This window comes from Anabrus simplex, chromosome 4 (genome assembly GCF_040414725.1).
Source record: "Anabrus simplex isolate iqAnaSimp1 chromosome 4, ASM4041472v1, whole genome shotgun sequence".
Taxonomy (NCBI): domain Eukaryota; kingdom Metazoa; phylum Arthropoda; class Insecta; order Orthoptera; family Tettigoniidae; genus Anabrus; species Anabrus simplex.
Window position 1 is genome coordinate 69,522,665 of NC_090268.1, and position 26,246 is coordinate 69,548,910.

General features: G+C 37.8%; 1 protein-coding gene across 3 annotated transcripts in view; it reads right to left on the minus strand.

Moving 5' to 3' along the window:
• Positions 1-718: 718 nt before the first annotated feature.
• The window catches only part of LOC136872402 (dTTP/UTP pyrophosphatase), a 72,351-nt gene continuing 46,823 nt past the window's right edge, over positions 719-26,246 (minus strand). For 2 of the 3 annotated variants that reach the window (XM_067146220.2, XM_067146221.2), the window contains 2 exons: positions 22,011-22,157; positions 719-2,043 (listed from right to left, as the gene is read on the minus strand). In XM_067146220.2, the coding sequence (XP_067002321.1) occupies positions 1,902-2,043; positions 22,011-22,157 (289 nt within the window). In that variant the 3' untranslated portion in view covers positions 719-1,901. Of the gene's footprint in view, positions 2,044-18,788; positions 18,832-22,010; positions 22,158-26,246 lie in introns of those variants that run through there. The other variant, XM_067146222.2, reaches the window with a different exon arrangement.

A 26,246-nucleotide genomic window follows, 5' to 3' on the forward strand; every position in this document is an offset into this window, starting at 1 on the left:
GACAGCAGTTTCCCAGTAGTTCATTATTTTGAAAGAATTGATGTACCTTTTCTTGAAAGCTATTTGCATGAATTTACTGAAACTATATGACTGAGTAATTCAACACAGGGATATTGTATTATTGAATTATGGACTGGAGAGCATCTTAAAAAGTTCCAAAAAAATAGTTTCTAAAAATGTCTTTTCTGGTAAACGAATTTATATTTTTGGAAATCCTTGTGTTAAAGTATTTAAGAGCCATCAAAGACACCATTTTTTATTTTTATTTCTAGAATTGTACCTTAATTGGTTCTTGCGAAAAGGTACAATGGAATGTGTAAAATTTGTACGGCAAATATTCATACTATGGGAGCCCCTTAAGGAAACTCAGAACGACAATGCAGGTGCGACAGAACGCATTAGACACGTCACTCCACACCAGAAGACTACTACTACCACATGACGTATGCTACATGTCACTCAACGCTGTCGGGTTAAACATCACGTTCACCTGACTTTATACCACTTGATGCTAAATTAGTCCACCTTTCTGGAAAACCCACCTGCAAGAACTGTGGAATTACAGGAAAATACTGTAGCAGTTTTTTCATAGCAACATTCATTTGCAAAGGTTTCAAAAACTTTGTGAATGTCATGAGCTGCTGTTAAACACAAAGAAAGCAGTTTGAACATCCTTTTATAATAGAGAACGTCAACCAACAGTAAGTGAAAATGTTAATTAATAATGTAAGTCTAGTTTATGCTTGCTGAAGTTCAATATACATTTTCAGTACTGTTTTTTTCGGTGCACACTGTACTTTCATTTAAAGTCTCACATCCTTTCTGTTTATAACCCTGGATAACAATACCCATACCTGCCAACTGTATAAAACAAAAAATCAGGAGATTTAGATATGAAAATCAGGAAAAATCAGGAGGAATCAGGAGATACAATTGGTCAAAACTGCTTGTTCTACATTTTGTACGCAATACAGGAGTACAATGGTATATTGCAACACTTATTGTCTCAAAACCCGAATGCTGCTATACGAGGCTACCAGATTAAAAATTACATATCTGTATTCCCTCACAGGAAGTATGCAAGTGAAATGATCGGTCTTTGATAAGTCTTCCGAAAATAGTATGAACTCATGCTCCACACGTGTGAATCAGTCATGCAGTTAGATGCCATTACTTAGCAAATGCATAGAATATACTGCATCACACGCCCGCGCGATTATGCGAAGCGCAATGTTATTTTTTATCAAGTAGTACATTAAAATTTGCCAGAATTGTCTCCAAATGGCTCCTAAAATCTCTAGAAAAGTCACTAGTCGCAATCTTTGAAATTCTGTCACTAAATTATTAAAAAAGAGTCCAAACCTAGCGATAGTGTCTAGAATCGACTACAGTGATGTGGAAAATTCTGAATTCCCATGGAGGGAATTAGATGTGATGTGAACGAACACGAACACAGCACGCGAGAATGAGAGATTGACAATCGATATACTGGTTTCAATAAACATCGCACATTAGCGCGCATTTATCGCATTAATAAATGCCGATAGTTCATATGAAAGCAGCAATGAACGAAGGACTTCCGGCACTTGTGTAGAAAGCTGAAATGGCAGGATTTGAAAACACATTTTTAAAGTTCACCAAAAAAAGCTAAAATTGAGAGAAATAATAGAGTAATCGGGAAGCAGGAAAAGCTGTCGAAAATCGGGAGTCTCCCGCCTAAATCAGGAAAGTTGGCAGGTATGATTACCTCTCTCTCTCTCTCTCTCTCTCTCTCTAGCATGATCCTCTTCAGGGATCAAATTTTAGCTGCAAGATACACAAAATGTAAAAGAGAAAAGGCATGAAATCTACTTTGGCCAGTCAGGAATTCACAATTCGTCTTGATACTACTGGATAGCAAATCATTGAAGGCACTCATACAATTGTAATATTTCCTTGCATAGATGATGAAGTGGCAGTCCCATCACATTGAAATAGTCACCTTCTATTTTCTCCACAAGACTGCCACCAAGGCCTTGTATTCCATACCCACCTGCTTTATCCCTGGAAAAGAATTCACAGATAGATTAATTATTTCAAATCACTTCCAGAAGCACCATTACAGGGCTATGAAGGTAACAGGCAATAAATTCACAAATATTGAACAGTTAGGGAAATAAAGTTAATTCTGTTATTAGTGAAGACAAGCTATTATTATCTGATTTATTCATAATGAATTAACCCATCTTGTACAATAATACAGGTTGCCTGTGAATACAAATTATACTAAAACCATGTATTCAAATCAAATACTGGTATGGAGAGATAGGAACAAGAAAGGTACATAATAGGACGAATACAATGGCAGGCCAGTTTGGGAGGAGGGAGTAAACAGAAATAGGAGGAAAAGAATTAAGTCAGATATATACAGTAAGTACACAAAAAGGGAAGAAGCATGAGACAAAGATAAATATGGGTGGTAAAAGTTTATACTTGAAATCATGTACTGGATAGCCTTCAAACACACAGTATACTAAAATCGTGCACCGAATACTAAAATGATAAAAATTAGCTGTAAGCTTGTCTACGATAGGGACGAAGTGCTTCCAGCATAAATGCCATGGAAAAGTGTTATTACTATGGATAGGATTTTAAAGGGAATTTATTTTAATCAAAGAACAAAATTGGGGAAAGTCATAGCAAATACAGGACTTGAAAAAGGACAATATTAGTCCCTTAAAAAAAAAAAAAAAAAAAAAAAAAAAAAAAAAAAAAAAAAAATTCAATTGAATACGTAGTTCAGCACATTCATGGAATACACAATGTACACACAATGTTATATTTATTGCTTCGCAACATTCTGTGAATGAAGAATCTCTTAAAATAGGATTAACATCAACTGAAACCAGCTGTGAAATTGAAGGGTTTTTTTAAAAAAATTTTTTTTACAACTGGCATTACGTCGCACTGACACAGATAAGTCTTATGGTGATGATGGGACAGTAAAGGGCTACAAGTGTGAACGAAGCGGCTGTGGCCTTAATTAAGGTACAACCCCAGTATTTGCCCGGTGTGAAAATGGGAAACCACAGAAAAAACCATCTTCAGGGCTGCCTACAGTGGGGTTCAAAACCCACTATCTCCCGAATGTAAGATCACAGCTGTGCGCCCCTAACCACATGGCCAACTTACTCATAAATAAGTTTTTATCCTGAATTCTGAATCATCACACTTTATTAGATTTTTTTTTAATGTCTGGATTCTTGTATATACTTCAATTTGCCTTTATAGCAAATCCATACAAGCTGTTCACATCTACCACACTCCACTGGGTCTCTTTGGACAATATTTTCTTTTCAAACCTCATGATTTCACCTGGCACTACATACAGTTCAGTTTCCAAATTTGGATTCCTCAATAAAGCCTTTGCCTATGATACACTGCAAATTCCTAATAGGACAAGAAATTATTTAATCTTGTTAAAATCCTCACCCATAAAAACAGCACATGAAATCCATGTTCCCCATCTGGTTGAAATGGGAAACTTGGGCAAAGGCAAGCCTGCGATCTTTCTTCGAGTTTGGATAAGAAGGAATTTGCTGTCTGGTATTCACCTCTGACTGCTTTGCATACCTTATGTAAAGCATGAGCAACACAGGTTACATGAGAGAGATTGAGATACAAGTTCCAACAGTCCAAATGATGAATACATGTATGGTGCCTGGTCAGTAACAGCTTACCATATTCTTTTGTATCGTATTTAAACCACCAGCGCAGTAAGGCACTACACTAGCGGTTAGCAAACATGCACCGGTCGGTACTACCTATAAACCGGTGTTAAATAAACAAAGTTTATTAAACAAATCAAGGAAATCAGTCACAAGGATAGGAAAATTACATCCAACAGTTACTTACCCAGGAAGGCCCAAATAAAACTCCCAGAGGAAATGGATAAAAATTCCTTGTTTCGGCGCTGAACCACACAAATAATAAAGGAGACACTGGTTTCAATGAAATAAACTTTTAATTAAAGAATGAAAACTTAACATGAAACCAAAAGAACATCGTCCTATCTGAGGGAATAAAAGTATTTTAAGTAGTTCAAAACAATTAGTGAATAATAGAAAATACACGGATGAAACTGAAAAACGTAGTCCTTTTCAGAAAATGATACTGATGCAAATCATTAGTTTAAAAACAGAAGGTTGTACTAATTAAAGACACTAAATCATTACCAGAAACAGTACACCTTGATAACCTTACTATAATAACAGAAAATGATTCGAATTAAAACTTAAATTGTTCACAGAAGGTTTAAACGGGGCCCGTTTGTTAGACTAACTAAAATGAAATTAAAACTAACGTATTAAACCTAGGGAAAGCCACTCAATCAACGAGTTTCATTGCACCTTCTTAATAAGAGGAGGCTTCGCAGGAGCATAGAAGTCTAGCCAAATTAATAAACTACGAGGGGTCAAATAAGATTAGCGCACGGAAAACACACACAGTAAACAAGGGGAAAAGGAAGAAAACCGTAAGAGATCAAGTGAGGGGCAAATAAATTTTCCACCGAAAGCGGAAATTCTTAAGCAAACTCCGGCTCCACAATAAAACACGCAAAACAAAAAACAACAATCACCATCATCTCTCGAAAACAAATCGTTACCATAGCAACGAAAACATACGCCCGCCAAACCAAACATGGTACAAGCACAACAAAGGCAGGAAACAAAATAAAATCAGGAAACACAAAAGTTTAAATACCAGAAAAAAAAAGAAGCAAGGTTATTCATTTTAAACCAAGGAAACCAGAATTATATGCTTCTGCGGAACCTCACGCAGTATAAATGGCATTAAGTGCCCGACACAATTTGAATTTACATGATCAATGAAGTTCATTAACGGGTGAAAATGATAGTTAATTTTAAAAGGTTTTCCTCATTTTTGTAGTTGTTACATACCAATAATTATATTATTAGAATTTAACACACGTCCCTCTGCTAGTAATTTCCAAAATAATTATTTTCACGAAATTCCACCTTGAAGGAGATAATTTTCAAGTCACGAATCACACGAATTTCCTTGCCGTTTCATAATCACAGGATATAACTTGCCAAATGATGAAGCCACTTACTTGGGTGAAGCTGACGCTTAGCCATGATGAGCTGGTTCCTCACATACTTACAGATCCTTCATGATGAGTTTGCTTTTCCCAGGTCAGAATTAGCCGAAAAGTATCATAATAGGACGATGCAGGAGACAAAGTAATTTGGGTTTAAAACCCACATCTTAAGACTCTCAGCCGGGGTCTTCACTCCAACCTGACGCCAACATCTTAAGCCTCCAATTAACACAACCGCCTGCCATGACTTCTCAATGCGTACTGTCGGGGACAAAATGGCGAGGTTTTCTCCATGAGGAAGTAGCCGCGCTCTGATAGGTAGAAGCGCGCTAGGGGAGGGGAAACTCATTGTGGGTGTCTGGCAGAAGATAGCAGCACTTATTGTAAGAGAAATGAAACAGTCTGTACAATTCAGAAATGCGATAATCCAAAGACGTTGCCATCAGTCCACAATAAGAATTATAAATAAGTTCGATTAGTATCACCAAAGCACGTAGTAGTACGAGGGAATCCGTGCGCTTAGACATATAGAAAGATTAAAATTTTCTACGGCGATATTGCCAGTTCAAAATAGGTTCACAGGGTAGAGTAAATTGCGTTACACCGTAACAGCCCTCTCCCCCCGAAGCTTAGTGTATTCACTGATATAGCTTCCAGTTCAGTTCGTGGTCAAGAAGTAAGCTAAATTTCAAATCAAGTCCTCATTAGATAGAGACCACAAATGACGACTTCATGTATGCATAATAACACACGAACCTTGAATCATATTAACATCACAATCCTCACTTCAGTTCAAATTTGTGGTGGCAAGAATTCAGTAAAGAGATCACGCTTCCCTCAAACAAGGTTCCATTTACCTAACGTTTATAACAGCTAGGTTTAGCTGAATTTACACTCTTTAGGCCGTGCGCTTCCAGTAAAGCCTGTTACATATTACAATTCACCCGTTTAAAGAAAATTAAGATTAAGTACTTTATTACAGGTTAGGAAATAAATATTTTCTAGATTATCAAGAAATGCAGCCTCTCGTTTCATAAACAAAATTTAAATTTACCATAACCGCACAAGGGCAAAGAAGGAAAACAGAGAAAGGATGGGTTAAATTGGTGACTACGTCCCGACGGATACTAAGATCCAACAGTCAATTAAATTTAAAATCTCAACTACAATCGACTGAGTCAGGGCCAGAGCATACCACATAAGAGCATAGGTTTGCCTACGGAGTAGTACAAGAGTAAACCGCACAAACATGAGCAATTCGACAAATACCACCCATACAGAAAGAACAACACTTTAAGTGCACACGTCCGAGTTTTAGAAGATAGTAATTTCGACACCAATTTCAATAAGCAGAGCAATAATCAATTTCCGATTCACCACACGGCGGAAATCCGTTACCAGTTAACATCATCACAATATCAAAAATCCACAACGCCAAGTTAAATAACAGTACCACCACAGAACACTACACTAGGTAACACACACAGTTAAGGCATACATCCCATGTACTTACCAAACCAGGTCACGACCAACCACATCACAGTGGACATAAAATAAGCCCCGGTATTTTCAGAGGTACAAAATTCCTAACCATAACACATTACAGGAGCGGACATTCCGAAGGTACACTTAATTTCAAATTATTAGAACCAAACCACCTCAATACTACCGCTCGATGAGCAATTAATGCATTTTAAAATTTCTCACGACTATCACAGGCATCAAGTAAAATTTGCACCAATTTCTGGTTCAACATTCCCAATCACAACACATTACCTTGATTGAATAAGAGGACTGAGAGGAAACATAACTTCATTTCAACAATGCCAGACACCTGCTGCAAGTTTAAGAAAATTAAAATATCTTAGGGTTAGAGGAAAAATCTTCGAGACAAGATAACGTTGGCAGTACGGAAGGAGACTTCTGATACTATAAGATGGTGAGGTGCGCTAAATGTTTGTCATCAACAACCGAACAAGCAACAACAATACCAAGCCCAAAATAATATTAGGATGGAAAATAACAAACACATAATGGTTCCTTCGATAACACCAAGGAATAACGGAATAGAAAATGGATGAAAGAAATTCAGGAGGGAAAACCAATCCGAAGTCACATATCCTCAAACTTCATTGAATTCACAACAACATATTTTCACACAGGACACCTGATTAAGTAAGAAAAGGTGATGAAATCCACCTCAAACCAAGTGACCACCAGGAAATTAGAGCAATGACCTACGCAACCTAAACTACCGGTTGTCTTTTGCAAGACCTCGGAACTAGCCGGCCTAATAATATATGACATCCGCAGATTCATACTGCCGCATCACCGCTAAGCAGGTACCCTTCCATACAACCAGGAAACAAGGTAAAATAAAATATACATGGCAGAAAAGATGGCAGGACGTTAGCAAATGCTCAATGATAATGAAGAATAAAGGAACTCAACACATAGACCCCATAATCTAACAGTTGGGCGACTTCGGTACCGCCCAGGAACTAACAACCCGTCCCATACCAGATTAATAATCCCATAGAACGGCAAGATGACCAAATAATCTTGTCAAAAGACAAATTAAATCCACTGAACAGAAAAAATGTCAAAGAGTGACAGGTAAACATTAACTGAGCTTTAACAAGAAGTACCAAAAGAACACAAGATAACGTCAGATCAACAGGAAACGCAGTGAGATCAAAAGTGAAGAAACCAGGACTCACAAAACCAACAAGTTACATAACACAAGTTAAAATCATTCCATCAGAGCAATAGACCCACACCGAAGGGTATTTCCAGATCTACGAAGACACAAGGTACAATAATAAGACCAACCACCAGTCCATACCTGACATGTCATAATGAGCCAACAAGACAACACAGAAACCATAAAATAACCATGACTAGCTCCAACATGCATGCGCCAGAGCCCAAAAGGGAAAAGGGGACACTTACAGCCCTCAACGACATGCTGCGAAACTATCATGCCCACCCCGAAATATAAACCCCAAACAACACAAACTTGGTACCAATATCATCACCCAACACCGATCTGCACCCAATCCTATTAGGTTAAGAGGCCTTTCCATCCTCAGGCTACAGACCACATTAGCTCAACAGCAATCCAACACAGTAGAAATGGTAGGGAGGCCGATGGAATCCACAACTCAAAAATGGAATACAATAAAATAAGAATAGGTTATAAATTTTCACAACATAGGAATTCCATGAACACAATGACCCAGGCAGAGTACCACAAACCATACAGGAAACCACTAGCCACCTAAGAATATCCACACATAAACCAGACCTAGCCGCAAGGAGGTTAACAGGACAACCCTTTTTTTTTTTGAAAATCATAAGTTAACATAAATAAAGCAAGACCCAAATGTATGAGCCAGAAACTTGAGGAAAGCCACACACCAAGTGACCACACTACAACAAGGGAACAGGTTAAATTAACAGGGGAGCACGGTATCCGTTAGAAATAGAAGACTACCAGCAACCAATAACCAGCACGGATGAACTAGTAAAGACCTGAATAGGTCCAGACACATAGTCCACAAGACATCCACACAGTTACGACCTGACAGAATTCAACCTTAACGAATGTATACACAATAACCCCATTTAAACAGAATCCTTGGTGAAATAACTCGAGTGACCCCTGACCAACCCACCAGCCCACACCAACAGCGAGACAGGGTAAGAATAATACATATTCACGCCATAGGCGAACACCAGTCCCACAATCAGCCTAGGCCAGGAATCGCCCAGCAGGTACACGAACACATCACCAACGACAGCCCCAGATTACCAAAATAAATCATACAGGAGATATAATTTCAAAATCAAGTTAAGATGACACTACTAGAAAGCATGACCGGTCCCCAAGTAGCCCAGAAAGGTTACCAATTTTAAACTTTTCAGAAAAAATTATAAGTCATAAGTCACTAATACATAGCAGCTCATACCAAATATAAGGTTAATTCAACAATTTTCAACCGTAGATCACAATAAATTTTCAAAGGAAGCAAGGCGAGCATAAGAACGATATCAATTCGGCCTTAGGTAGTTTCCAACAGTACATTATCACATGCATCGCAGGTAAAAGGTTCACAAGTTAACCGTATGCAACCGTAAGCAATGCCTTCCCCATAACACATAATATTAAGGTCGAGGTGGGTGAATGACTCAAACCTCTGCCCAGCAGTTCGCCAACCCATACCAACCGTGAGACAGGGTAAAAATGAAATACTTCATTCATGCAATTTTGCAAACCCCAACCTCACAGCTACCACAGATCAGCAAACACGCAACAAAAGCAGAGCCATCACATCAACAGGCCATAAATCATCAAAACAGATGCTACACAGGTTAATATAGTCATAACAGGCTTGCCAAGCTATCACACCAGTAAATAACGTAACTGGCCACAAGACACTGCGTGTAATAATAATGGTTAAATAAGGTTGCCAGGCCAAGGTTACTGATACACAATAGAGCGTGTTAAATTCAAAACCAGCATAAATAATTCACCACCGGTTAGGTTTCACTTAAATTAGAAAAATCAGAGCTAGCATTAAAACCGTACGAGCAAGCCCAAGGTCGATTTAATACATAAATATGCACAAAGGGCACGGAAAACACGACCGCCAGAGAAATCACACTACACCAGAAATAATTAAAATACGTGGCACCAGGTAATAACGATGCTAGGAGAAGATAATTTCCAATATATGATGGTACAATACCAGTAGCACAAACGAATAACACACGATGCTTAGGCCTAAATTTAGGTTAAGTAAAATTTCCGTTCACACGCCAGTACTAGCACAGTAGAACACATTAAGAAACAGTAGTTTCTCATATAAAATGCAGGTACACACCTTGACAAATACACAGGCCAGGAAACAGTAATAATAATAATAATCACCATATTAAATCTGGGAATCAAAACAAGACCAGGACCAATAATTCAATAAAGTGTTCCCAGATCACGAACTATTACATTATACTTTAAACCAAAACCAACTGCACTTCACACGGGGAATAAAATCACACGAGCTTAGCAAGTAGAAATTACAATTAATGCACACCGAAGTAGTATTGAGAACACACACGTAGTTTTTAAAATATCAAAACAGATATGTCACACGAATCACGGAGAGCACACTGCAAACCGAAGCATGCTCAAAGCCCAAGCTCAATCGATTTGTGTCCAAATATAAATACTAGCAACAGTTTCAAGGTTTACAATAATACACCAAATTCCAAATTAAATCAATAATGCCGTACTCACCAATTTATGAAGAAACAAGAGAGGAAAAGTTACAGGTCACCTGAGAAGCAGGAAACGAGGAAGCAGCATACAGCGAGAGTAAACAACTGGTAACAGGGCTACCAACCGCATACACTTGACCCGAAACACACCAAAACACCACGAAGGCGAAAGACACAGAACTCCATGAAGATAATCACATGAAACAAAAGGTAATACGTTTAAACAAGATGAATGCATTTCTTTTCACAATTATGCATATAATTACCATACACAGTCATCCTTCATAATCCAGCGCCTCAACGCCTTCACAAGTACAAAAACCCAGGGGAAAAAAAAGCGGAAAGGAGGACAATGGTTAGCAGCACCCTCAAGAGAAAAAAGACAACCAGAGCTTTCTGCTACCACTTTACTAAACCACCAGCGCAGTAAGGCACTACACTAGCGGTTAGCAAACATGCACCGGTCGGTACTACCTATAAACCGGTGTTAAATAAACAAAGTTTATTAAACAAATCAAGGAAATCAGTCACAAGGATAGGAAAATTACATCCAACAGTTACTTACCCAGGAAGGCCCAAATAAAACTCCCAGAGGAAATGGATAAAAATTCCTTGTTTCGGCGCTGAACCACACAAATAATAAAGGAGACACTGGTTTCAATGAAATAAACTTTTAATTAAAGAATGAAAACTTAACATGAAACCAAAAGAACATCGTCCTATCTGAGGGAATAAAAGTATTTTAAGTAGTTCAAAACAATTAGTGAATAATAGAAAATACACGGATGAAACTGAAAAACGTAGTCCTTTTCAGAAAATGATACTGATGCAAATCATTAGTTTAAAAACAGAAGGTTGTACTAATTAAAGACACTAAATCATTACCAGAAACAGTACACCTTGATAACCTTACTATAATAACAGAAAATGATTCGAATTAAAACTTAAATTGTTCACAGAAGGTTTAAACGGGGCCCGTTTGTTAGACTAACTAAAATGAAATTAAAACTAACGTATTAAACCTAGGGAAAGCCACTCAATCAACGAGTTTCATTGCACCTTCTTAATAAGAGGAGGCTTCGCAGGAGCATAGAAGTCTAGCCAAATTAATAAACTACGAGGGGTCAAATAAGATTAGCGCACGGAAAACACACACAGTAAACAAGGGGAAAAGGAAGAAAACCGTAAGAGATCAAGTGAGGAGCAAATAAATTTTCCACCGAAAGCGGAAATTCTTAAGCAAACTCCGGCTCCACAATAAAACACGCAAAACAAAAAACAACAATCACCATCATCTCTCGAAAACAAATCGTTACCATAGCAACGAAAACATACGCCCGCCAAACCAAACATGGTACAAGCACAACAAAGGCAGGAAACAAAATAAAATCAGGAAACACAAAAGTTTAAATACCAGAAAAAAAAAGAAGCAAGGTTATTCATTTTAAACCAAGGAAACCAGAATTATATGCTTCTGCGGAACCTCACGCAGTATAAATGGCATTAAGTGCCCGACACAATTTGAATTTACATGATCAATGAAGTTCATTAACGGGTGAAAATGATAGTTAATTTTAAAAGGTTTTCCTCATTTTTGTAGTTGTTACATACCAATAATTATATTATTAGAATTTAACACACGTCCCTCTGCTAGTAATTTCCAAAATAATTATTTTCACGAAATTCCACCTTGAAGGAGATAATTTTCAAGTCACGAATCACACGAATTTCCTTGCCGTTTCATAATCACAGGATATAACTTGCCAAATGATGAAGCCACTTACTTGGGTGAAGCTGACGCTTAGCCATGATGAGCTGGTTCCTCACATACTTACAGATCCTTCATGATGAGTTTGCTTTTCCCAGGTCAGAATTAGCCGAAAAGTATCATAATAGGACGATGCAGGAGACAAAGTAATTTGGGTTTAAAACCCACATCTTAAGACTCTCAGCCGGGGTCTTCACTCCAACCTGACGCCAACATCTTAAGCCTCCAATTAACACAACCGCCTGCCATGACTTCTCAATGCGTACTGTCGGGGACAAAATGGCGAGGTTTTCTCCATGAGGAAGTAGCCGCGCTCTGATAGGTAGAAGCGCGCTAGGGGAGGGGAAACTCATTGTGGGTGTCTGGCAGAAGATAGCAGCACTTATTGTAAGAGAAATGAAACAGTCTGTACAATTCAGAAATGCGATAATCCAAAGACGTTGCCATCAGTCCACAATAAGAATTATAAATAAGTTCGATTAGTATCACCAAAGCACGTAGTAGTACGAGGGAATCCGTGCGCTTAGACATATAGAAAGATTAAAATTTTCTACGGCGATATTGCCAGTTCAAAATAGGTTCACAGGGTAGAGTAAATTGCGTTACACCGTAACAGTATTCCTGGGGGCCAGAGCTTGCAGCAGCAGTCATTGGAACTCTGCGTAATAGCTGTAGAAGACACAACAATCAGGTGTTTGATTCAATTAAAATTAAAGGGATGCTTTCCTATTATCTCTCTAATAATTTTTACACAGGCTTTGTATACAGGCTGCAAGTCATTCTTTCGCAGGGTGCTTTTATGCAAGATGGATCTTCCCACGTACTTTGCACAGAAATTCTTCATTGAAGGCATATTTACTTTATGAAAGGGAATGGTGCATTGCACAAAGGCAGCTGTAAGGCCGATGAAGAAATCATTCTGTTTCTTGCTGTTCTCTTCTAAGATGTCTGTAGAACGACTGTATCCAAGCTTTCCCACAAAGTTCTTTATTTTTCTGATGCCTTAAAAACAAAAGTGATATTATGTCTTTTATATGGAAGTACTCTGAAAGATCTGGAGTGGGTGAATGATTGTGTATATCTGGCCCCCATAATCAGTAATGCAGGAAATTGTGCTGCAATAGTTAAACTTACAAAGATCTGGCAGAACCGGGCATTATCCAGAACAGTGAAAATACAATTGGTGGAATCACTGGTGTTTTCTGTTTTTCTGTATGGTTGTGAGACATGGATTGTGAAGGTTAGTGACATGAACCGAACAGATGCCTTTGATATGCGATGTAGGTGGAGAATGCTCTGTATACCATGGACAGAAAGAAAAACAAATGCCTCCATTATAGAAGAACTGAGCATCACAAAACATTTATCTTCCTGCGTTGGTGAAAGTTACCTCCAGTTCCTGGGACACATTTTGAGGAGAGGAGGAGACAATTTAGAAAAGACCATTCTGCAAGGAAAAATTGAAGGCACCAGACCAAGAGGCAGAACAACAAGTAGATGTTTAGACCAAGCAAAGATCACCAGTCCTAACATCTGTCAAAATTTTTAGAAGAGTTGAAGACCGCTTAGGAAGGAAATATCTTGTTAAGGATGCAGTTATTAATGAAGTGAAGAAATGAGGTCACTACGCTCAGCAATGAGTAAACCAACTGCTGATGATGAGTCTGTCTTTACATGTTTTCCATCCACCTTAATACTGACATCACACAAGGAACAGCAAATAATTTTACTGTCACTTTCAATGAAATTGTCCTTGAAATAGCTGCATTCTGTGTCTGGCTACAGCTTGGAGCTGACTTTGCTATTTTACTTAACACACTGTTACAGCACACAAAGTTCTTAATTGTTCATAAATTACTTCACATAAAGGTCTACATCTAGTAAAGAATTGAAAAAGAAAACCTACAACCTGTTTTCCAGTCTTTGACTGGGTCAGGGATGTAAATGAATGAACCATATATAGGCTATTAGTATGATGGGGTCGCCACTCCCGAAGTGATATATTAATGACTGATATATGGTATGAAATGAGAATGGAGACAAAACACTGGTTAATAGAGCAAATGCCTGGAAAGCCTTACATCTGATCTGTTTTTGATATGACAGGGAAAACCAGAGTGCCCGGAGAAAAACCTGTCCCGCCTCTGCTTTGTTCAGCATAAATCTCACATGGAGGACTGGGATTTGAACCACGGTATCCAGCGGTGAGAGGTCGACGCGCTGCCGCCTGAGCCACGGAGGCTCTCCTGGTAAGGAATTACTTTCAATAAATTATACTGTCTAGTTCCACTTTTATTTAGTGGGGTCCTAACATCTGTTGGAATCTAGGGGAATGAGAAGAACGATATTTATCATAAGCCATCTTCGCTTGTCTCAGGAAGATATGGGTTTGTACAAAGAACCCTAATTTTTTGTGACATTCTGTCAAAAAAGAACCAAAATACCAAATATTTTTTAAAAAAGGGGAGGGGGGTTAAACCATGACATTTGGCCACTGGAAGATCTGAACAATTCCGAAGGACAGTGCTACAGAATGTTTGAACTACTGATCAATCACACTTACCACACACAATAGCAAGGGTATGCTCAAGATCCTGCAAAACAGGCTTTTGCAGTATACAGACCAAGGACTACCAGAAAAGCAAGCCGGTTTCCTTAAAAGCAGAGGAACCAGAGATCATACTGTAAACATTTGCTGGATTATGGAGAAAGCAAGAGAATTCCAGAAAGAACTGTATCTATGCTTTATTGGCTCTGCTAAACCCTATGACTGTGCTGATCAGAATAAACTGTGGCAAGTACTGAAGAATATGTGAATACAAGAGAGTGAAGAGGAGCTACCTCCTACAAAAAGTGAAAGTACAAAATCTGGACTGATGTTGAATGTCATGAAGACAAAAATCATGGCAACTAAACCTATCATTTCATGGCAAACAGAGGGAGAAACTATGGGGGTAGTTCCTACGTTCATCTACTTAGGCTCCAAGATCACTGCTGACAGTGACTGCAGCCATGAAATTAAAAGACGCTTGCTACATGGCAGAAAAGTCATGGCCAATTTTGACAGTGTTTTCAACAGCAGAGACATAACTATGACAAAGATCTGTACAGTAAAGGCTATGTCTTCTTCTCAGTCTTCTCAGTAATGATATATGGAAGCGAGACCTGGATAATAAGAAAAGCCGAATGCCGAAGAATAGATGCTTTTGAACTATGGTGTTGGTGAAAACTCCTTAGAGTTCAGTGGACTGCACAGAGATCTAGTAAGTGCATATTACAGGAAATCAACCCATGCTGCTCACTAGGAAAGACAAATACTGAAACAAAAACTGAAGTACTCTGGTCATATTGTGACATTTTCCTATTCAGACTTTGAACACAATCTTTGTTTCATGGAGATACAAGTTATATTAAAATCTTTGAGACGACGTAACGATAAGAGGTCCATATGTGACAATATATTTAAAACTGAAATAATTGATAAATAGAACTGGGGAAGATGAATAATATTTCATAATTTATAGCATTATTGATTGCAAAATTACCATGGCGATATACAAGATAACGCCTATTGGAAACCCCAAACTCAAAGTACGATACGACTGGAGCGGTACAGACGCTGTAAGAAGAGACTGCCTATTGTTGCTATTCCACACTCTTGTTTTGGAAGTTGAGAAGAGTGGACGCGAAAGCTGAGCCTTGTTATCAACACTAATAATTGTTGTGTTCTGTATTTGCATCTCGTCGCTACTTATATGACAAACGGGTCACGACTGTCGTACGGTCAGTCTGCTGGAAATTCATGTTGTGAAATCTATCAACTGTGATTCTTCTAATTACTTGTGGAATAATTTCATGACCGCGTGTATCTTACATTAAGTTAAATTTAACTTGCACGTGCTTGGCTCAAAATCATCTTTAATATTGTGTTTCAGTGTGCTGTAAATAAGAAAGTGTTTTCAATGTGTGTATTCAACGTCAAGATGCAATAAACATGTGAGGTGCCGGACTAACCAGGATGGATTATAACTCATCTCCAGATCCCGGTGATGGCTGGATTGTCAAAGATAAGTCCTCACCTTATTTTTACTAATCAATCATGCTCTCTTTCATATAGTGCCTTTGTATTGTTGTATTTGTATATGTATTTCATGACAATGAGCGGAACATGTAGAGATTTTGAAAATATGAAAGTGATATCGTGTCATCATATAAAGAGAGTCTAGGGATGTGAATCTTCATTTTAGAATTTAAAGCCACGCGATCTTATAATTTATTGCACTGTAATATAGTCTTGAATTTCTGGAAGTCAGTCATCACATACCGGTATATGAATCGTAATGATGTTACAGTGGTCAGACAAGTAGGATCTTCGAAATAATAGTTATTCATTATCTAATTTATTATTGTGTACCTACTGCTTGCAGCAGGAATTTTATTTCAGGGTAGTGTAGCTGAAGTAAGATAGTACAATATTTATTTAGAGGAGCAGTGAAGATGATATTAGCCACGAGTTATTGAGAAGCTACGGTATTGAGAATCTGAGTGTTGTTATGAATCAACATGATATTGTGTAGCTATGTGTTATGATGAGTCTACATATTTATTTACTTTTTTTTTTTGCTAGTGGCTTTACGTCGCACCGACACAGATAGGTCTTATGGCGACGATGGGACAGGGAAGGGCTAGGAGTGAGAAGGAAGGGGCCGTGGCCTTAATTAAGGCACAGCCCCAGCATTTGCCTGTTGTGAAAATGGGAAACCACGGAAAACCATTTTCAGGGCTGCCGACAGTGGGGTTCGAACCTACTATCTCCCGAATACTGGATACTGGCCGCACTTAAGCGACTGCAGCGATCGAGCTCGGTACATATTTATTAAGGAATTTGATTAATATAGAGCCCTCGCCTACATAAACATATAGGTCATTTAGATGAATGAGTTAACATGGAAGAAAAGGAATAGTACTATCCTTGATACGAACCCAAGGATATTAGAAGCCGTATGTCAAGTTCTGCTCAGATCCAGTGACCAGCATCATTGTAATGTTTGTGCATGTGCATGAATTTCTTTTACAGCTATTTGCAAGAGAGTGATCCAGAATCAACAATCCAGTGTGTGGTTATGCAATTGTGATATATTTTGAGATGTACCTTGTCCATTCTAGGTATGAGCTGAGGCCACACTATTGTTATTTGCATGCTGGTACATTATTCTTTCATTCTGAGATGATCTTTACATTCATATCTTCAAATGAATTCTTGCTACTTCAGGATATCTACATTTCATTGTGTGTGTCGATAAGGGAAAAATCTCTTTCAAATTTTATTGAATGTCTGTATATTACTGCCATTAAGGTAATGGTAACTTATCACTGATTAAATTACCTGAAGGCGTGTACTAATTGACATGAGGATTTTTCTTAGAACCGCAGGCGAAGGAATACTGGTTATCAAATACTATGAGTTCAAAAGTGTTATTAAATCATTTAAATCATGATGTCATTGAATTATACAACTTGTGTTTACTATTTCAAGTCGGATATTATGGACATTTAAGCCACGATTCCGGACGGCATGTTAAGCCCTTTTTAGAAAATTTTTATTTTTAATCTAAGTTTGCCAATTCACTGATTTATAAGATGATATTTTATTTAAAATTTTAATATGGACCAACATTAAGAATTTCTATAAATTCAGCTGTATTTCACAGATTATTATTATTGCCATTGTTAACGAACACCATTGTTAAGCCTCCCACCATTATTGTTATTGCTTCTCTCTCAGAACAATGTAAGTTGAGCTTCCACAACAATGCGTTAGGAATGTAAATAAACCAGCCATCCATATAAGATTTTATTGTTTTGTAGACAGGAATCCTTTCATATCCCTTCATTACTATTATATTTATGCCATTGCACGAGGCGCCTTTCTGTCTCAGGTACAATTATTAACCCTCCGTTACACGCGCCGCGGAGTGAGAGTCCGCAATTTATTATTCTTTAGTATCATAGGCCGAAAATGCAAGGCAGAACGGGCTGCCTTTTTAAAGCTTCCTTCTGCAACAATACAAAGGCCATGACGGCGAGAGAATGTCTGAGTAAACGCCGAGCTGTTGGTTACAGAAGTTTATTTTGTCAACTGCAGACTTGCGGAGTCTGAGTCCACAGGCGTGTATTGGTGAGTTGTTAATCTTACTCACTCTTTTGGTAAGTCATCCATTCTTCCGTTACTATTTATTGTAAAATTATATACTTTTATTACCCACAAGTGGAGTAGTGGGCTCATTTTGATATATTTTCTACTTGTGATTATTTACAGTGGGATAAACATGGTATTACAAAATGAGCTGTGAATAATGATTTTGCGTCCTCTTTCCAAGGAGTTTATTCCGAGAGTTATGGATCAAATCGAGCAGTGGTTGGACGACGAAGTTGATGCAAGTGATGACAGTGATCATAATTCTCAGAGCGAACAGTCCATGTGTGAAGAGGATGTGACTGAAAGTGAGCAGCATGAAATGTATGTTGGAAAGGACGGGATCGAGTGGAATCATCGGCCTGTAATAGAAGGGTCAGGCAACCTGAACATAATATTATAAAACACTTGCCTGGAGTAGTAGGAGTTGCCAAGAGTACTGAGACGCCAGTTCAAGCTCTGCAATTGTTCTTTACCGATGAAATGCTACAAGATATCGTAACATGCACAAATCGCTATATACACCCTTGTGTCATACAAGTCAAGAAAATACAAAGTTTTATTGGTTCTATCTACTTTCCCTGAAGACCATTATATTTATGATGATTCAGATGGATCAAAACCCTCAATGATTACCTTCTATAATGACACGAAGTCGGGCGTTGATAAGGTGGATGACATGAAATGCACTTACTCCATGGCAAGAACATCACGACGTCGTGACTTCTTCCGTGCGATATACATCAATTAATAGAATGTAACAATTGCAATTTTATTCCAAGGAGTAAATTAATAACCAATTATTGTTAATTTACCATTATTTTTGCTAAGTCCTGTGATTTTCAGTTGATAACTTCTAATTTATTTAAAGGTCTGAAGTGTTCTTGTAAATGTAGATTGTATACACATTTATCAATATAAATAAAGTCAAATAAAGTAATTACAATGTAAGACAGATTGACAAAAGAGATAAATAAGGAATTCTTGAAAAAATAATTGAAATGAAAGGAATACAATCTTACAAACAATCGCGGACTGTTAGTTCGCGTGCGTGTAGTGGTGTTACAACAGAGCGCGCATTTAACGGAGGGTTAAGAATTAAGTGGTCACCTGTCATGAGAACCTACCCCTTTTACAGATAGGAGTCTTATGTTCCCCGGAGCTAAGCCATTCCATGCTATACGATATGATATTTACATGATCATACTCCAACCCTACCTGTAATTATGACATTTATGACATCCTATTTCATAATTCAGCTCTAGTCATAATTAAGATGTATACATTTACCATGAGTATGATGATTGCTAGGATGCTAATACATGAATGATAGGTTGCGTATGATGATTATTTATGTGACATTGCGATGCTCTATATCGCCACGAATGTTGTTGCATATTTTGACGCCCATGATGGGCTATATCACCATGTCGCATTATTTGTTACCCAACCGCGTGGCTAATCCAATTTTAGGGCGTGATGTCACAATATTATGAGAAGACATGATTCACTGGAAAAGACCTTAATACTGGGAAGACTGATGGAAAAGGTTAAGAGGGCAACGACTGATGAGGTGGATTGATGGCATCACTTATAACAGAAATGAAATCCTCCAGATGACAGAGATGTGATCCAATGGAATTTCCCTTCTCTGAAAGTAATATGCGAGATTGTTTGAGGCAACAGAGTTTCAAACATACACAGCCATTAATAAGGATGTAGAAAGAGGTATTATTGTAGCCCACAAATATAATAAATATAACTGGACGGAAATGAATTAGTGAAGATAACATCTAATGCACATTTTAACAGATGAAAAATTCAAAAAAGGATCTGATCTATATGTTAGACCTTTTAAAACAACCTTTCCTTATTAGTTAAAATATACCAGAATAGAATTAAATTTTTCAGTTCGTAATGATTGTCGTGAGCCTAAGGGATATGAACAGATGATGATGATGATGATGATGATGCTTGCTGTTTAAAGGGGCCTAACATCGAGGTCATCGGCCCCTAATGGTACGAAAAGAGACAAAATGGATTGATAAATTAAAAGTCCAAAATTCTCCACTGACCAGAATTCAAAACTTGAGGACGAATAATGAATGGATGGAGATGAATTTTAAACAATCAGTGGATGCGACCCGCAATGCCTTACATTTACAGATTCTGACATAAAACAATATTATTACTGACCAAGGGACAGCTGCTATAGCATAACATAGAATCGATGATGCTTGGAGTCTAAAGGGAGTCCAAAATCCTAGTTATCGGCCCCTCATAACGGTACTTATCGCTAGGAATGTAGAACCATGATATTTGTCATGCTGCGGTACTAATCAAAAGTAGCAGAGACTCGCGGTATTCCACACATTATGGTACTACTCACAGGTTATGACATTCGACATATAATTCAGACGTATGGTTTTTCTGACAATGCAGCGCCATTTACAGGCAATGCAACCCTACGGTGTTCAGCACATAAGAGTACTAACCACAGGGACCTTCCCCTATCCCGTGGTGTTCTTCATATAGTGGGTACTAATTATAGGCACGGCAGAACCATGGTAGCTATCATCCCAGGGTCCCGCTCATATGGTAGTACTAATCACAAGTACTGCAATAGCCGACCGCACGGTGCTCCTGTGTACTACTAATCACAAACCTATTTGGTACCTAATATAGTGGTACTAGCAAGTAAAAGCGACCCATGATGTTCTCTGCGTGGTGGTACTAATCACAAGTAGTTTCATGGCTGCAAGACAATCATCCCTTGGTCGCCCCTTTTAGTCGCCTCTTACGACAGGCAGGGGGATACTGTTCGTGTATTCTTCGTCTGCGTCCCCCACCCACAGGGGGTTGTGTGTTTGGTCCGCGAGAGGTATTTTATTTCCCTCAAGTCCGCTGGCAAGCCAGTTAGGACCCCCCTATCCGCCACCTGGGACGCGCCACGTGGGAGTATCACCTCTCCCCTTGCTATGTCAGCGTATTAGGTTCGTGGGGGATATGAACAGGCTGAGGACTTGGATTCAGAATTCTGGGAGCATATAGTCAGATTGGCAAACTTTGAGAATTCATTATATTCTAAACAACAAGGCAACTGAACAATTTTAACACGATATCTCTGACACCATTCAAGACTCAATATCTTCTCAACTCCAGATCCTTCTGAATGTCTCTAAGTCTTTAAATGCATATAATAATAATAATAATAATAATAATAATAATAATTATTATTATTATTATTCTCACTGGTTGGATACTTAACTACGGAGTAGAATTGAAGCTCGTCCAGTTGAGAACTTCTATCTTCGTCTCTTTGCTTGCTCTGATATATGCGAAAGGCGCATCGCGAACCGCCGTTCACGTCGTGATAATGCTACATTGCACCAGTAAATTTTGGTGAAGCTACTCTCATACACAAAAAGTAAGTCTTACCAAGTGTGAATCAAAAGATGATCAAATGATCAAACATCAAGCCATACAGACATCAGCTTATTGCACATTAATTCTACCTTATTACTCCACTATTCTGGCACAGATTAACTGCTAGCTTACCATTCATTCAAGTAAATATTATAACAGAGCTACTGTATTTCTCTCATTATCACCAAACACTGGACTGATGAGAATGCAAAAATGGAAGGATGAAGGATATTACTCACATTGGCTCTCCGGTATCAATGTATGCTTTTATGATCTTAGATGTAAGTGGAGCAAAGAAAACTTTTGTGCTCTCATGGAACTTAACAGTCTTAGTTTTGGATTGCAGAACCACTCCAGTGACTACCGTGTGACTTCTACCACTAAGTCTGAAAAAGAAAACAAAAGACAGATGAGCATTATAAAGCTATACTGTGCATATGTTCATTCTCTACAAAAACAAAGTACAGTATTATAAAGCTATGCATTAATTTTCATTTTATACAGGATTTTCAGGAAGATAGAACCAAACAATTGTAAGAGAATATACTATCATAAAGCTTCATGACAAGTGTTGATGAGTAAAGAATATATTGATTTGATTGATTAATGATTTATTTATTCCAGCAAGATTAAGGGCAGATGACCTTCTCTTACATAATATATTTGTGAAAACAAATAAGGGAGGGGGGAAGGAAAAATAACTCTTCCTCGTTATTTACAGTGGGATATGATCGGGTAAGAGCAGCAGGATGAAACTGATACAGCAACGTTCAGATATCCACATATTTAGCTAAATTTGGAAAGTGATCAGGTTTGTACTATAACAGCATTTCAAAACATAAAATGAATAAAATATGAAGCAAAAGAACAGGTACACCATTAAATGTGCCTATGGCAGAATGAGAAAACTCTAATAAGGAAGCCACATTTTAACATTAACCTCCATGCAGCATTTTGAAACACATTTTAAATGAATAGGAGTTACCTTTTTCATTATCTGGATCTTCTTCTTCTTCCTGATACATTTCTGCTTATGCAGGTCATTCACAGAGCCTCTCCCGACCTCCCCCCCCAACACACTATAATTCATCTCTGTCTCCCATTGTAGTTCTCTCCGATTTACATCATCCTCCACTTGATCCCTCCATTTTGTTCATGGTCTTCCAATTGGTTTTCTTCCAGATTCTGTCCATTCCAGAGCTCTTCTTGGTAATCTTTCGTCCCATTCTTTTGACATGGTCGAACCATTTCAGCCTATTTCTCTCCATAGTTTCTTTTAGGGATTGACCTGCAGCGTTTCATACTGTTTCATTTCTTATCTTATCCTGCCTTGTTTTACTCAAGATCCCTCGCAGAAAGCATATCTCTGTCACTTGTAATCTACTCAGATTTTTTTTGTTTTTTGTTCAAGTCCAACATTCTGATCCATAGGTAAATATTGGCAAATAATATTTATATATATCATCTTTTGCTTCCGTAGGTAATTTCTACTTTCTAATTATGTCTGACACACAGTAATACAATTCTGAGCAATTTCCTATTCCGTCCGAAATTTCCTCCTTGATGTTTCCTTTTCCAGGTATTTAAAAGCATCTGTTTCTTTAAGAATTTTTCCATTACCAAATACAGCAGTGAATAATTGAAAGCAGATCAGGGGCTCAGCAACTGCAGCTGTCAATTGTCTCCTCCTGTAATTTACTATGAGACTATTATGAAAACAACCTTCCTGAACACACATTTAAACACGGATACTACACATATTTTAATACAGTTGCATAATCTCAGTGTGCAAGCCTTAATTCTATGATGATCTCTGGAACATTCACATTCATATAATCTTGACGCTGTTGGTTCTTGATAGCAGTCAGGTAAATGCTGTGAGCCTCTAAAACTGTTGAGACTCCATTCCCTTAAGAAATGGGGCATTCTTCTTAAACTGGAGCAGTTCTGTAGGAGGTACGTTCTTAGCTGCATGCCAAGGATCGAACAAAAACTCAATGGCTTCAACAATCTTCTTGGCTGGATCCATGGTCGTTGAAGTCTTGACTTTTACTAGAGCAGAATGAACAATACACGTACGCGTAAGCTTGGACTTAACCATTATCTTCATCAGTTCCAATTTCTGGAGGATCGTCTGGTTGAATACTCCACTATCACCTAATAGCTTGAGCTTTAGCTCAAGGTCTTCTAGCTTCCCTCCAAGAAATTAAGCAAGTCCATAAGAGAGGTACCAACAAGAGAAATGTACAGAGCTTGTAATTTTATAACTTGTCTTGTTGAGGTCTATGCTTGTTAGAAAAATTTGACTCTAGAATTTAAATCTTCCAGTGGTTTGGAAAATGCTACCATATCTTCCACATGTATGGTGGTAGTGGTGATGACCGTTTTTTGCAGCTTTAAACCTGGAATTCCATCTTGTTCACACACAGGTAATGGGAAAGCTAGAATTTCATCCTCTTGTTCTGTGTTTTCATATTTCTTTCTTAGAAATACAGTGTAGTTACTTTTCTTTTTGCATATTGTCTTTACTATAGACATGCCCTACTTCATCGAACGGTCCTTGAAGAGTAGTTACACATTTTGTCACGTAGTGTGCAGAATCTAACTACTGCCACTACATACTTCCTTTAAGTTTAAGAATTTCATTTTTAAGTCCGTACTGAACCGAGAATAATAGATAAGTAAAATTAAAAATCCATCTTTTCAATACTAATATTAAACTAAACAAGCTATAACATTTACCTGGAAATAGTTTCGATACTGGTGAGCATCATCTTCAGCCAAATATGAGAACAGGCAATCATAAATAAACATATCATTATATCAATTCACATATAAACACTCTTAATATGGGACTTATGATGCCCCTAAAAGTATCTGGAGAAAATTTCAAATAATCACAAATTTCAAAATCTTGAAGTCACGATTAGAACGACACTTAACACAACATAATTCTTTTCACTCAAGTTATAAGTTTGAAAGTAGTGAGTTCGACTTAAGAGCTCTACAGGTTTCTGTTAAATTTCATAGGAATTCAAAGTGTTTAATATAGCATTGGCGCAATTTGTGCTATTGGCAGAGTCTAGAACAACAGAGGTAGCCAGACGGATGTTCATTTCAGTCTATGGTACTGATGGATGAAGTATGACTTTAAAAATACACCTACCATTCTTGTCAATTGTTTTGTCACATAGCAGAAACAAGTCTGTTTTTTTAGCTCTTAATATTTTCCCCTCATTCTTTCACTGATCATGGGATCTGATTTGCTGATGGTAAATCTCCACTTCTGAGAACGTACTTATTAAGCCAAGTACAGATAAAAGGATTGTCTAGTTTCTCCATCAGCTTTCATGAACTCGGTATTAGTGTCCAAAATAAACTCTTCTTTTGAATCCTCCACATGACTAGCATTTCATAATGTTTCTTTCAGTGTTCGCAACTCTAGGAACACTAACTTCAAGATGAAGTTTCTCGGTGTTTTGAATTTTTCTCACATTTACAATTTTTGTCAAAAGCATCTTTCCTGCAATAATCTAACCAACAACCACAATATTTGCATATAAAAATGCCACAAGAAATTATAAATCAGTCATTCTTATATTCTTAAAGTCTGTCCGTGGCAGAAACGGCACCCAACCTGGTGATGCCCAGTAAAAAACACTTATCTCACGGTTGATTGCAGTCACATTGCCAGTGTAAAGTCGTAACCACACGCAAACATTTATTTCTCAATTCCTTTCATAATATTTAAATTGCGTCTAGTCTCATCTTTGTTTACTGCTAAGTTTGGAACTATGGCAACGAACACGTGGTAACCAACTCATTCATGTAAATAACACACTAGCTAGAATGATGATAATGCATAGTTTGCGCACTTTTTATTAAATCACATAGAATTCTCTACCGCGAATTACACTTGCTACCAATGTAACAAGAGGCAAACATAGTTCTCAATTTGAACAACAATCACTTTTTGGAGGTAGTCGTCCAAACGATTCACTGTTTTACACTGTTCAGTAGAGAGATATTCAAATGCTTTTCATTAGATAATGTGACTGAGCACTAACAAAGGTACACAATTCTGAAGATTAGTCCGTCCAATGGAGAGGATCATTTTAATAACAAAATGTTATTTAGTTCATACCAGCAGAGCAGCTTGTAGTAGAAATATGGCTCCACAAACAAAGATAAAGTTTTAAAAATATCTTGCAGAATATTTATTAAACTGCACAAACTGTACATCATGTTTGATGTAAGTTTTGGAATGAAAATGGACTAAACTACAGAAGTATGCTATTACTACTGTTATTCATAATGGTTATGGACTAAATTGTGAACGAGACCAAAGAAACACGTGGGAACAGGGAGCAGTTTGCAGATGATATTGTGGTGTGGGGAGCAGAGAGGAAGTACACGGGCAACTCAACATGTTGAGTGAGATTACTGAAAATTATGGAATGGAAATCAGTGTGGAA